At 48.1% G+C, this 14613-nt stretch overlaps 2 protein-coding genes across 3 annotated transcripts in view; one reads left to right on the forward strand and one right to left on the reverse strand.

Moving 5' to 3' along the window:
- LOC142579020 (uncharacterized) overlaps positions 1 to 14613 on the forward strand; it is a 445280-nt gene that overhangs the window by 246698 nt on the left and 183969 nt on the right. The window lies entirely within an intron of this gene.
- LOC142577640 (uncharacterized) overlaps positions 13588 to 14613 on the reverse strand; it is a 78605-nt gene continuing 77579 nt past the window's right edge. Inside the window, exon 2 of the mRNA XM_075687117.1 lies at positions 13588 to 14528. Coding sequence (XP_075543232.1) covers positions 13588 to 14528 — 941 coding nt within the window. The remainder of the gene's footprint in view (positions 14529 to 14613) is intronic.

Consider the following 14613-nt stretch of genomic DNA (forward strand, 5'->3'; position numbering starts at 1 on the left):
CAGTAAAGCCAGTGTATGTCATCGAAAAACAGAAAATACGTGAGAGAGAAAGAAATAAGTAAATGACGCACAGTCAAGGGAGGGAGGAGTTGGAAAAGAAGAAACACGGCGACCTGCCGACTTGTTTTCTTAACGCTAATCTTGAATGAACGTGAAAGATGGATTTTTGTAGTTGATTTCTCGGTCATCGAAATACCCTGTGCTTGTGCCCTTTGATTGAAAGTGACGTCTTTTTCTTTATTTTTCCTCTCTCTCTGCCGAAATGTCCTTTGGAATCAAATTCAACTTCCACTGAGTGCACTCTTGTAACGAACCCCACGTCTTCTCGGTCGGACCTCTGGCTGATGCTTTCTCGGTGGGTACGCCGTGTGGACGACTGTTGTTTGTGATGTTTAACTGCGTTTCTCGTTAGCTTGACAGAACCCCCGGAGGACCGCCAAAGATACGTTCTTGTCGGAAACTTTGCACATTGAGCGCAACACGCCTATATCGTAAAACAGCTTATCCATTGCTTCCTATACAACGTGATATACTTCTTTTTCCTGCACGAATGTCCAATTTCTTTGCATCTTACTTTCCGTGAGCTTTCCACAATTCCCCGTTGCTTGCTTGGTCTGCCATTTTATATAGGCGACAAATACGCACTGCGCGGTATTGGGTAAACGATGGAAAGAAAGTCTCAACAATTTCGCGTATATACCTGCGCCGCAGTGCTGAATACTTTAATGGCGAGGGTGTCCCGTGTCCGCAAGTGCTGCAAGGTGGGCCTGGGTGTTCTAGCGCGCATTTCTATTTGGATTCTCACCGCCCAGCATCCTTAGAAATAGTACAGAAACAAGAGCGTGCTCACGGGGTGATTAATCACGGTCGCGGTGCTCCTCCGGCAATTCTCTGCGCCGACCCTCTTTGTCGTGTTACCTTGTCGGATTCGCAAATCGACGAAGACTTCGTTGCCTTGGGTGCGGCGGACCGATAATGGAGCGCGCGTCTCGGATAGGAGTGCCAGCAATTTAAATGGCTCATCGCACACGAGTTCGCAAACTACCTTTCTCGAGTTTTGTGCTGTGCAACTAATATGTGAGCTGGTTGCAAAACACTGCAACTAAGTGAAGATTACCCCCCCCCCTCTCTCTCTCTCTCTCAGGCACGTAGCTACACTGCAGCTTTCCTGTAGTTCGGCGTCTTGGAACCGTGCAACTGTCCGCTATGCAAATTAGCAATCGTTGGAAACCGTTCGCTAAATCTAAACGTGGTGATTGGCCTTCCCTGCGCGCTGTCGCAGTACCAGACTTCAGTCGTGCAGTTTGGCTGTTGTCAGTTTTCTAAGCATATTTTTGTTGGTGTACGCACTCGCTCGAAGGGTCACTAAATTTGCCCGTCTCACTGGTATATAAGACGAAAAAAAAATTAATACAGGGGCATGGGAAGGAAAACTCACTACACCCAATTGACACACGATGCGGTTTCTCCGAATACTCGTAAGTATTGGGAGGTCAATCCCACCATTCGTAACCAGTTGTCGAGATTGGAGTCGGGCATGAATTAGATGGCAGCTGGCCCATGCCGTCGTTTAACTTCTCCACGCTGATGACGTTGTTGAAGGGAAGGACTGCTTATCATCGAGAACGAGGAATATGGGTTTATTTACAGTATCTGCATAAGGACGTTGCAGTTCATCAGTCTAGCATGACTGCGAGAGAAAGCACACTGAGCAGCCGCACAACAGCAGTTTATAAACACTGGGTCCTCCCTCGATCCCATGGTGAGGGAAACGTTCGACCAGGCACCGTAGACGAGGGCTTACACACACACCTCTTTGCGCGAGGTTCACGGTCCCTAACCGAGGTCAGACGGCCTTCGCAGAACTCGATCGGAGCTGACGTCTTCGAGCTGACCCGCGAAGCGCGGCCGCCGTTTGTCCATTGTCTTGCGTCTTGAACGGCGCGTGAAAAAGGGCCTCCGGAGACGTTCCCTCGGCAACTGCCCCGCTCATAGAAGATCAGGTCGGCGGTGGCAGGTTCAGTAACAATAGTTGGTCCGCCGATCGCGTTTAGTCACAATGGCGCCGAGGCTAGAGCGTAACGGTGGCTTTCCAAGAAAAGTTGACGCCGCTGTCGCAACTGGCTGGGAAAACTTGCACCTCCGCGGGCTGTTCTTAACAATGCGTAGACGCATATATACACCAGAAGGCGAGGCACCTGTCGTAAGATCTCTGAACGTGGAGAAATAGAGCAAAATAAAAAGCGGTACAAGAGGGCGGTAGTAAAATGGGTACGTGTCGCATATTTCGATAGCAGTGTGAAAATTTTCGTTTATTTTTATTTTCGTCATTTCGTCCTTCATTGCTTTCTTCTTTTCGTTCTTTCATTCCTCCCTTTAATCTCTACTTGGTTCTTCTCTCTTTGTTATCGCTCCTTCCTTCCTTCCTTTCTTTCTTCGTTTCTTCCTTTCTTTCTTTCCTTCTTTCTTTCTTTCTTTAGTAGGTGTTTTATATTCGCTGTTCTCATTTCCACGTGTTCTGCAGACAACGGGCTCATTCATGTGTACGCCCCTGGCAGTCTCGCTGAGAATTTCCCATTCCATGACGACAGCGCTGTTCTTTCCGTATTCCGTTTGACACGAGGAAGATCCGGAGCGTTCTTCGCGAAGAAATACGATCACTTTCAGCCCGGGCCGCTCGCATAAATGTGATCAGAATATAAACAACTCGAGAAAGAGAGCAGAATCCTATGATGGTTGATCCCCGAGTCTGTACATAGGGCGCGCTCGGGGGGGGGGGGGGGGGGGATTTGAGACCCGCTGTGTCTGCTCGCCGAGCTTAGTAAAGGGAGTCTCTTTCGAGTGTTGTACCTCATCTCTCTCTCTCTCTCTCTCTCTCTCTCTCTCTCTCTCTCTCTCTCTCTCTCTCTCTCTCTCTCTCTTGATGTATAGTCCGAATCACACTTGTCCACAGTCTTCGAGCGGCCGCCGGCGGGCTGCGCCAGCGTCCGTAGCCGCTACCTCGCGGTAGAGCTGCTAGGTTCCGCATCTGTTTGACCTATATCGAATGAACCTGTCATACGGCATTATCGTGCGTGGAATGCGGAACGCAGAAGCGCGATCAGTACGAGTAAATGGAACTTTCAAACTTCTTATTGTGCTAACCTTGTTATGATTGGGGGCTCAATTCCATCGCTCGTAACCCGTTGTCAAGATTGGAGTCCGGCATGAATTAGAAGGTAGCTGGCCCATGCCGTTGTCCAACTTATGCACGCTGAGGACGTTGATGAAGGGAAGGACTGCTTCTCATCGAGAACGAGGAATAGGGGTTTATTTACAGTATTTATATCAGTCTAACATGACTGCTTGAGAAAGTACATCAGTCTAACACGACTGCTTGAGAGAGTGTCAGTCTAACATGACTGCTAGAGAGAGTGTATCAGTCTAACATGACTGCTAGAGGGAGTACCTCAGCCTAGCATGACTGCTTGAGAGAGAGTGCCAGTCTAACATGACTGCTTGAGAGAGAGTGTGTATCGAGCATCCGCACAACAGTGGTTTATTAACACTCGGTCCTCCCTTGAGTCCAAGGGGACGCAAACGTTCGCCCAGTCATTCTAAACACGCCTTCTCTCCCCGTTACGGCTTACACACACACACACACACACACACACACACACACACACACACACACACACACACACACACACACACACACACACACACACACACACACACACACACACACACACACTTCTTTGCGCGAGATTCACGATACGGAGCCGACGGCAGCCGGACTTCGTAAAACTCGGGGCTGACCCGCGCAGCGCGGCTGGGTGCCCCTTTGTCTTGCGTCTCGGACGACGCGTGGGAAGGGGCATCAGTAGACGATCCCGCGGCATCTTCCCCGCCCGCGGCCGACCCGGGTAGGCGGTGTCGTGTTGCGCACAAAGCCTGATTCGTCGAACTCATTCAGTCACAACGGCGACGAGGCTGGAGTGTAACGCCAAGGAAAGTTGCCGCCCCTGTAGCAAGTGGCTGGGAAAACTTGCACTTCACCTGGCGGTTCTTAACAACGTTTACTCACAATGCAAAGCAACGTTTAACCTACCGTTGTCTTTCTTTCTTTCTTTCTTTTCACTGCGGCGTCGGCCTATGCTTCGTTCTTTTTTTTTTTTTTTCGCTACAGATGCCGGCCAAATTTGACGCTTGACCACTGTAAACAAGTGTGACCCCGACTGTACATCAGAGGAATGTTTTCTGGCGTAAGATATCGCTGGTTGTATGCGTACACGGGCAGTGTGTATTACAGAACCCTTGGAGTGTGTTTGTGACCCGAAGCGAGTTCCGATATCGCCTTTTATAGGCTGCGAGGTTTCACAGAGAAAAAAAAAAAAATCTGTTCCGTACTCAACTCACGATGCCCACATTTGCGGACGCGATTTATTTTTGCCAATTCTGTCCAGTACTGGCAGCAACAACAACAACAACAAAAAAGGCCTCCGAAACTGAGGTGGGAGTCATTTGATCCTTTTGCTTAACCAACGTTACTGCAGTTCGCGTCAGACTGCAGGCAGCTGGTACGCGTGACTACTGTACTAAGGGCACTACCACGGATTGTTTGACGTGACGTTTTCCATCAGCAGTGGTGAAGTAGTGTAACTTTTTTGGTTTGTTCGTGGTCGTGCCTGCAGCCAATAATTGAATTGTACGCGTGCTTTGGACCGGTGTTTCAAATAATTTATTTGTGCACACACACACACACGAGAAAAAGCCACATAATGACTGCACACTAAGTAGAAATTTTATTACTCTGTAATTACGACTACTCCATCACCATATAAAATGCATAAAGGTTCTTCCTACCATCTTTTTTTATTTCAAGAGAATCTGGAAATATTGTGACTGTGACACATTGTTGACAGTGCGCCGTAATCTCTGACTGAAGGGGGCTGGCACATATTCTTTATACATTATAAAAGTAAGAGACACGCCTTGTGTGTCAAGTTCATGTATAGGTTCTTTGCTTGTGCATCTCACAGTAAAATTGATTTATCATTGAACATTCTTTCCCCAACTCCGTAGCCACCTGACGTAGACACGGTAACCCGTACGTTTGGGTCTGCGGACGCGCAGTAGCGTCGCCCCTAGTTCTTGCTTACGCAAGCCGCTTGCGTCCCTTAAACTAAATCTCTCTAATGTCCCGCGTTTTTTAGGGGGTCGGAAGGGCTCCCCCATGTCGCGTTCTTCGTTTTCCATTCCCGCCCCGCTTCCTTTCTGCATTGCGGAATAGTAACTTGCATACTCGTTCGGTATCTACCGAGTGAACACTGTGCAATTTATAACCGGTTCAGGTATACTTGAGTTAGGACACCGCGTAACGCTGCATGCGTCATATTGAAGGTCCTGAAAAAAAAAAAAACTTACAAGGCGTACGTAAGCAAATTAATGAGTAGGCGCCGTACGCCCACTCCCAAAAATTCGAGAAGCTGCACCGTTTCATGGCAGAACAGTTGAGCTTTGGGTGGGTCATGATTAGGGAGTTTTAGAAATCGGGAACCCGCAGTTAGGGGCCGCAAACCTCCGCGCATACAAAATAAATAAATAAATAAATAAGATCGCAAGAAAGGTGTACCACCTGGGGTTCTCCAACGTACACCCAAAGCGTTGCCAAAGCACATTATACGCGAGCGTTTCTTGCATTCCGCCTCCATCAGAATGCAGCCGTCATGGCCCCAAATCGAACCCGCTGCCTCGCGCTCGGCGGCGCAACACCATGTCCACTGAGCCACCGCTGCGTTTAAAACTTATAACGGACGAGAAGTGGTGGAGTTGTCTTCATCCTTAAGGGGCCCTGAAACGCTTTTTTGTATAATCATAGAACGGCCTCGCTACTATGAGGATGTTGTCTCGCGAGTCTCATGCTTCAAGAAGTTTTCGAATCCTTCAACTGTAAGTGGAGTCATCTCACCGATACCCGGCTTTCTCTCTCTCTCTCTCTCTCTTCGTCTCCGCTAACGCGCTGGAAGCTACAGAGGGCAAGGCCCCGGCCAAAAGTCGATGGTTGTGGCGGGGTTGCCTTTCACCAGATCACTCCTACCGGACTGCCCAGGCGCTGCCATGGCGACACTTTAACCCTCTACTCTCCTATCTCATTTGATCCCACTATCCCCCCTCCCCCACCCCTGTTGACGCTGAGCCGTGCTCCCGCAAAGGCTGCAGAAAACAGCGTCAACCTTTCCTTATCCCTTCAAGAACCACTTCTCTCTCGTGGCGGGGAAAAAGGGCTCGTTGCGGCTCCCCATGGCGGCCCTGGTATACGCAGCAGGCCGCTGCCGTCTCGGGAGGTCACGTGCAGCTGACTCAGCTATATATACGCGCAGTCCAAAGCTGAAATGATTTTTACATCTTTTTTCAGGTCGCAGACGTGTGCATTTTTATTTATTCAACTCAAAATTAGCAATTTTCTGTTGCTGAGCGTGCCCTCGCGATCACAAATCCAACTAATGAAAGTTGGTGGGTCCAGCTGCTTTCGCTGACGCGGCATGACGGCGTTGCGGAAGCGATCTTTCGCCGTGTTTGCCACGAGATTGTAATTTTCTCGCTGCATGCGGTGCAGCAGTATTTGGTTCACATATTCACATTAGCCTCTGCAACACATCGACAATGCTTTCTTACTGTGTTCAAAACGTGTTTGAAGGCCCCTTCAATACCGCTGTGAGTCACTCTATGGCATCATGTCTTGGTCGCCATGTGTTTTTTTTTTAAATTATTAATATTATTTACGGAGACGATGGTAAGCAATGGAGCCAATGTCACCGTATGCTGACGACGTCTGCTCCCTTTTTTGGTCACCTTACTACGAGCTACTTAACGTCTGCTGTTGAAAGACCGGAACGTTCTTTTCTCGGCCTTACAGTAGCAAGTCTCGAATCCAAATCGTTGGTGTCAATGTTGCTAATCGAAATAACCTTGACTGAAGTTTTCTCCCGATACGCCGCAGTGCGAGCCAATATTTGTCATGGCTGTAAAGTAACCAGGGCACGTCAAACGAAAGCATCGTTTCGAATGCGCTACCGGCTGTCTCCGGTCATTCTATAGAAACGCACGCGTGTTCGACTCAGTTAGACGCCGCGCAAATAGCGTTGTCTGGCAGGTATACATTCAGTGGTTGTGCGCCTTTATCTGCTCCAAAGTAATCCTACGCTCCCGCCGCCTTTTTTTTCTTTCGTGCGTTTGACGCCGCCAACTGTTTTGTAATATGTATCGTCTTTGAAGCGAAAACAGTGGTCTCTCCCATCATATATGGCCGCGCTATGATTGGAGCAACAGAACACGGTGAAAATTCTTGAGCACCATGGTTTAAACTCGGCCACGGGCTGCTGTGAGTCTGCTCCCGTTTCCCATTGGGTGACGCTGCCTCCGTTTTATTAACGAACGTCCTGGAAGCAGCCTCGCCCTTCCCCTTTTGCAATAATACCCCCTCCCTTTCCACCGCAGCGCCCTCGGCGCATTCTAATGTCTAATAAGCGTGGTTTCATTCATTCATTCGTTTCCCATGCTGCAGCTTGACTGTAAGCACAGGATTTTACATTGTTCCCGAGGGCTGTCGGCACGCATATTTAACTGGCTTACAGTGGTAGAAGGGAACAGTGTATTCAACCTTTAAACGGAACTGACTGTTAATGAGGCCTAACTGGAACATTTTGTTGTCGTAAAACGGAGGCTCATCTGACCGCCTATCGAAATACACTTAAAACACTTTTCTCAAATAACCCCTGGTCCGATTCTAATGAAATTTGTAGCATTTGAGAGAGAAGTTTAAACTCTAGTGACTGTTGGAAGCGGAATTTTGATTTAGGGTCTGAATGGTTTGAAAGGAATTTTGAAGATATTGTAAGGTAAAAGAAAGAAAAATAGAAGTTTACAAATTCGTAGTTCAGCACCAAGAATAGATATCGCATTTCTGTAAACTGCATCCGGATATTTGAGCATCCAAGGTGGTCAAATTTGATATGTCAATTTAAATTTTACGTGAATTTGTTACAGTGTTTACAAGTGTTTTGCGAAAGGTCTATTCACTTATTACTCATTTTTTAGCCATGTGTAAGATATGGGTTTTGTCCGCTTTAGAACTATTAGATGCAATTAATAGAACTGTGATATCGTCTTTTATTGCTGAGTTACAAAGTTGTAAACATTATAATTTCGTTTTCTGAGAATTTGCAATTTTTGCCCATTTTTATTAATAAGTTGCTTTCAGGACATAAATAAAACATTCGCAACGAACAGACGCTAGGTTTTAACTTTTTCTTTTAGTGCAACAAGCCTCATCAAATTTGCTCATAAAAGTACGAGAAATACGATTTCGCCTTTCCCACGTATTTAGATAGGAGTCCCCGAACTAAAGCTTCCTCTTAAAATTTTCGACGCGAAGCTGTCGTCAAAATTTGATCGTATTGCAATGATTTGGTTTATTCCACGTCTGAGAAGTACAACTTCGAAGAACAATAACCTACAGGAACGACATGCGGTGGCATATTATTTCAGTTAACTCGTTGAAGTGAAATCCGTGCGGGCTTTCCACCGATCGCATAGTTGTTGCGAGAATACTCCTTCTTGTAGCCATGAATCGGTCACCTACTAATCGGCGCGGTGAAGCTAAGCAGGTTGAACGACGTGTCTGAAAGGACGCTTCACCTCTCGGTACTTCAAATGCCGCGCCATACGAAGCGGGACGCTAGGAAGACGGGGCGTACTCCCTCTTGCCCGCTGAGGGAGCTGGCGCCACCTGTGATCAGCAGACGCCACCAACCTACCTCCTTCTCTTCCAGCTTTTATTATTATTTTTTTCCCCAGTCTGAATTGCCTTCACGTCTCCACAGATGGCGCCTCATACCCTGCATTGGCGAGAAAAAGAAGGTCGATCGTAGAATATTTTGAAACCACAATAACTTATTAGGAAGGAAGTCTGGATCAATACAACATATCCTAGACGAAGATGGAAACAAACTGGATGGGGACGCAGCATTAAATTACATCCGAAAAATCACTGCCGAATAAAAGTATTGGCGAGGTGGTTTCTGAGGGGAAAAAAAAAAAAAATACTAGAGAGCATGAAGAGAACCAAATGGAAAAGGAGCTGGTGCTGACAAATTTCAACTGGAAGAAAGCCAAAGGGCACATTCGTAAGCGCACATCGACGGGGTTAGACGGGGTTCCCGTTAGGCTGACTAATGAACTACGACCAAAACGTAAGCAAGCTCTGTTGAAATCAGTAGAAGAAAGCTTACAAGATAGGTGAGTACCAAGCAGTTGGCGATAACATAGAATTAGGTAAGGGGAAAACATGGAATTCAGAGATATAGACTGTTGACCATTGCGTTGGTAATGCATAGGTCAACAAAGCAGGCGATTAAATTAAAGCTACAAGCGTGGGCAGAACACAATGGTATATTGGGAAAATTCAATGGTTGCTTGAACGAACATTTCACAAAGAAAATAACAACGAATTTAACGAGATTCTATTAAACGTTCCCTAGAATACTCGAACTTAGTACCTAGGCTAGAGGGATCGAGGGAGCCTCCAACTGCACGCAGCTGTCTCTAGCTTAGCGGCCACTTGTATGTAGACCGGTGGTGCGACATCTCGATCAAAATGCAGGTGGAATGCTCCGTGTGCATATCTCTTCTGACTAAGCCGCTGGCTTGTTCGCAGTCATATTTCGCAGTGAACACGTTCTATTACCGCAGTCGAGTGCGTTATTTGCCGGTAGGCGACCGCTTACTGCAGCGCCCATGTAGCACAACGTTTAGAATTTGCTGTAACAGAACAGTGACGCCTTCTGACACTGTGAAGGGGAAACAAGACAGGTGCCGTGTTTTGCCATTGTAACGACAGAGGGCACTGTGGTTCCGTCGCCGCAGTTCCTGCACTTTCTATTTGACGAACGAGGCGACTTGTATTCCGATTTAATGCGAACAAGACAAGCAAAAGAGCATACAAATGTGGCTTTAAAATGCATGCACAAAAAACAAATGCTTTCTTTCTTTGTCATTTGACCGCTAACGAGCAATTCAGCAGAAAGACCAGGCGCACGTTTAAGCAACATAGTGCGTCATCTCCGCAGTGCCACCTTGATTTCGCAGCAAACGACGCAGGCAGGCATGCCGGGAACAAACGTTTTTATTTAGAGCAATACATGCGGTCTAATTACGCTTAGGCATTCTTTTACACGAACATTACGAACGTAAACGTAAATGGTCCGAATCGTTAGAAAACGTTCTACGTTTCCGACATCAAACACTTATGCAATAGACTACGCGGGTACATGTACTTACGTGCACCGTGCTTGCGTGAAAGTGATGGTTTCGGCAACACGAGTTTCCGGGACTGAGCGGCAGCGCATCGACGCTCACCACATCACAATGTCCGGTAATCAACAATTAGCGCATTGCTGCTGCTCGTGCAGGCAACTACGTCACATGCAATTTATCCACAGCCGGCACGGTCGTTCTGAACCAATCGGCTGCTTTAGGCGCAAGTTGGCCTATCGCTATCCACTGAAACGTTGGGCCGTTTCATCGGTGCTCTTCAACCCAAACACGCTTCACGCCGCGGTCAGAGCAGTGCGACAAGCGTATGAACACACCACTGCGATTTTCGTACTCGCAGGCCATGACACAACGGCATAACGAGGCTTGGAATCGCGCACAGAGAATCCATGTCTAGCTCGCGTCAACACTGTTTACATTCGGCGACCGCGACGATTGTGCTGGATGGATTAGCTCCTTCGCTCCTGAATATTTTTTGTGAAGGAGAAGATGGCGTACGAAATCATCCCGACGTCCTTGCTAATGCAAAGAAGAAAAAAAAAACGTCTAGTTGGCGTGAGTTTGGAGAACGGACACAGAGGCACGGAACAGATTTCAATTTTCAACGATTGACTGCCATGTTCACGAGGCCAGTTGTTCCCCAGCATCCCTATCCTCGGCAAGAACCTTACTGTTTGATTAGTCGAAAGATGTCGCACAAACTCATAGCAGCCTAAACAACTTCGCTTCTTTAATTGAACAATTAGAACGCACCATGTGTCTACACCTCTTGCTAAAACGAGTTAACAAAACCTTGCTAAAATATTCTTTCTGTCTTTTTATTTTTGAAGTCCGAAAATATGCCTTATTTCTTAATTCCGACACGGCGATATCGCTGGTTCATTCTAAGAAACTTGTCCCCCGAATTACGCAATAAAATATTGCCTAACTCAGACGACAAACTTATTAAGAGGCACTAAGAGGCGGCCTTCTCGAGTGAAATTTCGTGACCAGTATTTTTAATATCTAGGGTGATCTAGGGAGCGTTTAATGAGGCGTTATTGAAGTCGTTAAATAATTGTTCAATGCCTGCGCAAGCTACACCAGAATGGCTTCAGAATCGGCAGGAATCTGACTGATAACTGATTTGTTCTTACTCAGTGTTCAGTATTGAAATATCCAGAGGAGAAAGGAGTCAGTTATATGCGGCTGTTTTAGACATTGTTGGAGGGTGTGACAACGTAGATGGAAGGGGAAGCCTCGGGTAACGACTCTATACAGCTTCTGAGGGATATTTACCTAGAAAATGTACCGTTTCCTTTGAATGGGAAGGGATGAGGAGTGAGGAGGAAGTTGATATCACCAAAGGACTGAGACAGGGCCGTTAATCCCCGCTGCTGTTTATGGTGTACACGGTAAGGATGGTAAGGGCGCTAGAGGGAACCAATATCAGGCTTAATCCCTCATACAAATAGACGGGCATGATAGTAGACCAACAGCTCCCAGGCTTGTTTTGTGCGGACGACGTTCTATTGCTGCTTAACAGGCAAAGTGATGTGCAACGTCTGGCTAATGTCTGTGGACAGGAAGGTGAAAATTTAGGATTGAAATTTTGCGTTAAAACATCGGATATTACAGTATTCAATGAAAACAATGAACAGAAAGTGTCAATATTGGTGCAAGGAAATACCTCCGATAAAAGAACAGAAACACTTTGGGGTATGGATAAACGAAGGCATTAGATATATGGAAACAGGAAAGAACAATAATAGGAAAGGGGAACAGAAATCCGGCTTTAATGAAACTCGGAGCGCCATGGCGATACATGATGTGCTCCGGGGTATGTGGAAAAGTGTAATTGTATACCGGACCGGTATACCATTTGCAAATGCGGTTGTTTGCTTAAGTTTGGGGTACAATAAGAGCTCGATGGCAACCAAAGGTCAGTGGGACGCCTCGCATTGTACGCTCATGGGAAGACTACAAATGAAGGTGTGTAGGTCGTTATGGGCTGGACAAGTTTTGAAGGGAGGGAACCTGAAAGTAAAATTGACTTCGAAGAACGACTGAGTGTGTTTAGGTATTGGTGCAGGATGAAGATAGATTCACAGTGAAGGAAAAGAACTAGGAAGCTTACCAGCTAGTGTGCGACCGGTCTAGAGCGAGTAACATGCAACAAAGTGTCAAACGCAAACTAATTGAGGCGGAGACAATCTCGTGGTTGGCGGCATTGGAAGAGAAACCTGCTATGAGTATGCACCTAAGAGGAGAACACGAAATTGCGAAAGAAAGAGTTTAGGATAACTCAAAGGGAAGCTCCTTACTTTTTGAAGCAAGATCTGGATGCTTTAGAACGCCCGGTTTTAAAGCGAGGTACACCAATGAAGAAACATGTGTCTGCTGGGGTAATGCTAGGGAAGCGATGGAACATGTTTGTTTAGAATGTGAAGGCCCCTCGCTTTGGTCTCTATTTTGGTCTTCTCCGCCGGAGATCCTGTGAAAGACTTCAGAACAGTGAGAATACCATTACCCGTCTCGGAGACCGCAGAGATATTGGCGGTAAACAGATTTGACTGTGGTTCTCTTGGCTTAGTCATGAACTTGAGTGGGCGTGCATGCATGCCGTACTGGTAGGTGCCTTTAGAGAGATCGAGAACGATTCCTGCTTTGGCTATGAAGTTACGGCCCAAAATCACAAGACAAGAAAGTCCTGGAAGGTGTAGGAAGCGTTGCCGGAATTTTTTATCATTAATGGTAACCGTTAACCGGGCTGCTGACGTAGCGGACGCAACGTGAGCGGATGCCATGCGAAGGGTCATGTTTACACTTCGTAACTGTAGACGTTGCGTCTCGCAGGCGCTTTTGACACGATCGCCGAAAACGGAAACAGCAGAGCCGGTCTCTAAAATAGCAGGTACTTCTATTCCGGCCATTCTGACCACCACCGATGGTGCTTTCTCAAGGTGGGCGTCAAGAAGACTGAACGTGGACGGCAAAGCCCTCACCATTTGTCAGAGATCCTGGGCTCTCGATCTGGGGGGGGGTGACACCTTTCCGGTTCAGCTACTACCGTTGATGCCGGTGGCGATTCGAGTGCGGGGAGCAGTTTCTTTCCCCCTCTACGGTGCCGAGGTTGTCCGTGGCTCAGCGCCGTGGCAGCAGGATGGTGAGACGACCAAAACACCCGGCTTTTCGTAGTCTTGGAAATGCCTGCCCCCGCTCGGTGCTTGTAGTCTGCATGTTCCGAGGGGACGTCGGGGCGTGGTAGGTCGTTGGCCGGCGACTGGGAGCTGCTCACCACCGCCGGCCCTCGTCGTTTCCCTGCTGGCGGGAGCCAGGGGGGCTTGGGTACTGGCTCTTGTAGTGGCCTCGTCCTCCACACTGGAAGCAGACTGGAATGCTCCTGCGTGTATCTGCTGCGCCTGATTGGGCGGCAGCCACTACAGGCCTGCTGCGGCCCCGAGTGTCTGGCAACGTTGTGGCAGGTTCCGGGACCGGAGGCCGGAAAGGTGCCTGGGTGGCAAAGGTGCGGTGAGTGAATGGGTCAAGCGCCCTTGGAGGCGGTACCATATTCCCCGGGCTTGCAGTTTGAGAACAGTGCCACGCGCAAGACGGCTCGAGGGAGGCTTGAGGCGGGGGTGGAGGCTGGTAAGTGAGCTCTGCCAACATCGCCGCCTGAATATCCGACGCCGCTTTAGCGAGATCGTCAAGCGAAGAGAAGGTGCGGCCCCTTAGATAAGCCTGGAAGCGTGGGTGAGATTGCCGGATCGCCCGGGTGACTCTTTCTGTTTCGGGTGCTGAAGGGTCTGCGCGCTCGTAAAGCTCCTGAAAGGACCATATGTATTCTTGGAGGCTTTCCTCCTCCGCCTGACTACGGGCGCGAAGCTCGTCTTTCATGCGGACAGCGTAGTCGGGGGGGAGGAATTCTGCTCGCAGTAGCTGCTCAAAGTGCGCCCAACTTTGGAATGACTGGCGACGACGCCAGCGGGCGGCGGACCCAGTCAGGGCGACGGGCAAGACGCGCTGAAGAAAGTCATCCGTAATGGCTTCCGCATCGCGGTAATCTTGCATTTCCTGAAGGAAGTCTGCCACCGATTTCTTATCTGTGTGGCCTTCATATGTAGGCACAGAGAGCTGCAAACGGAAACTGGCTGCTGGAGTTATGTTTGATGCTCGAGCAGCGCGGTCAGCCGGGCAATAATGCTGGACATGTCTTGGGCTGGCGCGCCCTAGTCCTTTTTATCAGGCATGGTACTAGTGGTATCGCGAGTATGATTTTCAACCTCGCCCTGCTTTACTTTACCCGAACGTAGGTGCATT

The sequence above is a fragment of the Dermacentor variabilis genome, chromosome 4 (assembly GCF_050947875.1).
Source record: "Dermacentor variabilis isolate Ectoservices chromosome 4, ASM5094787v1, whole genome shotgun sequence".
NCBI lineage: Eukaryota > Metazoa > Arthropoda > Arachnida > Ixodida > Ixodidae > Dermacentor > Dermacentor variabilis.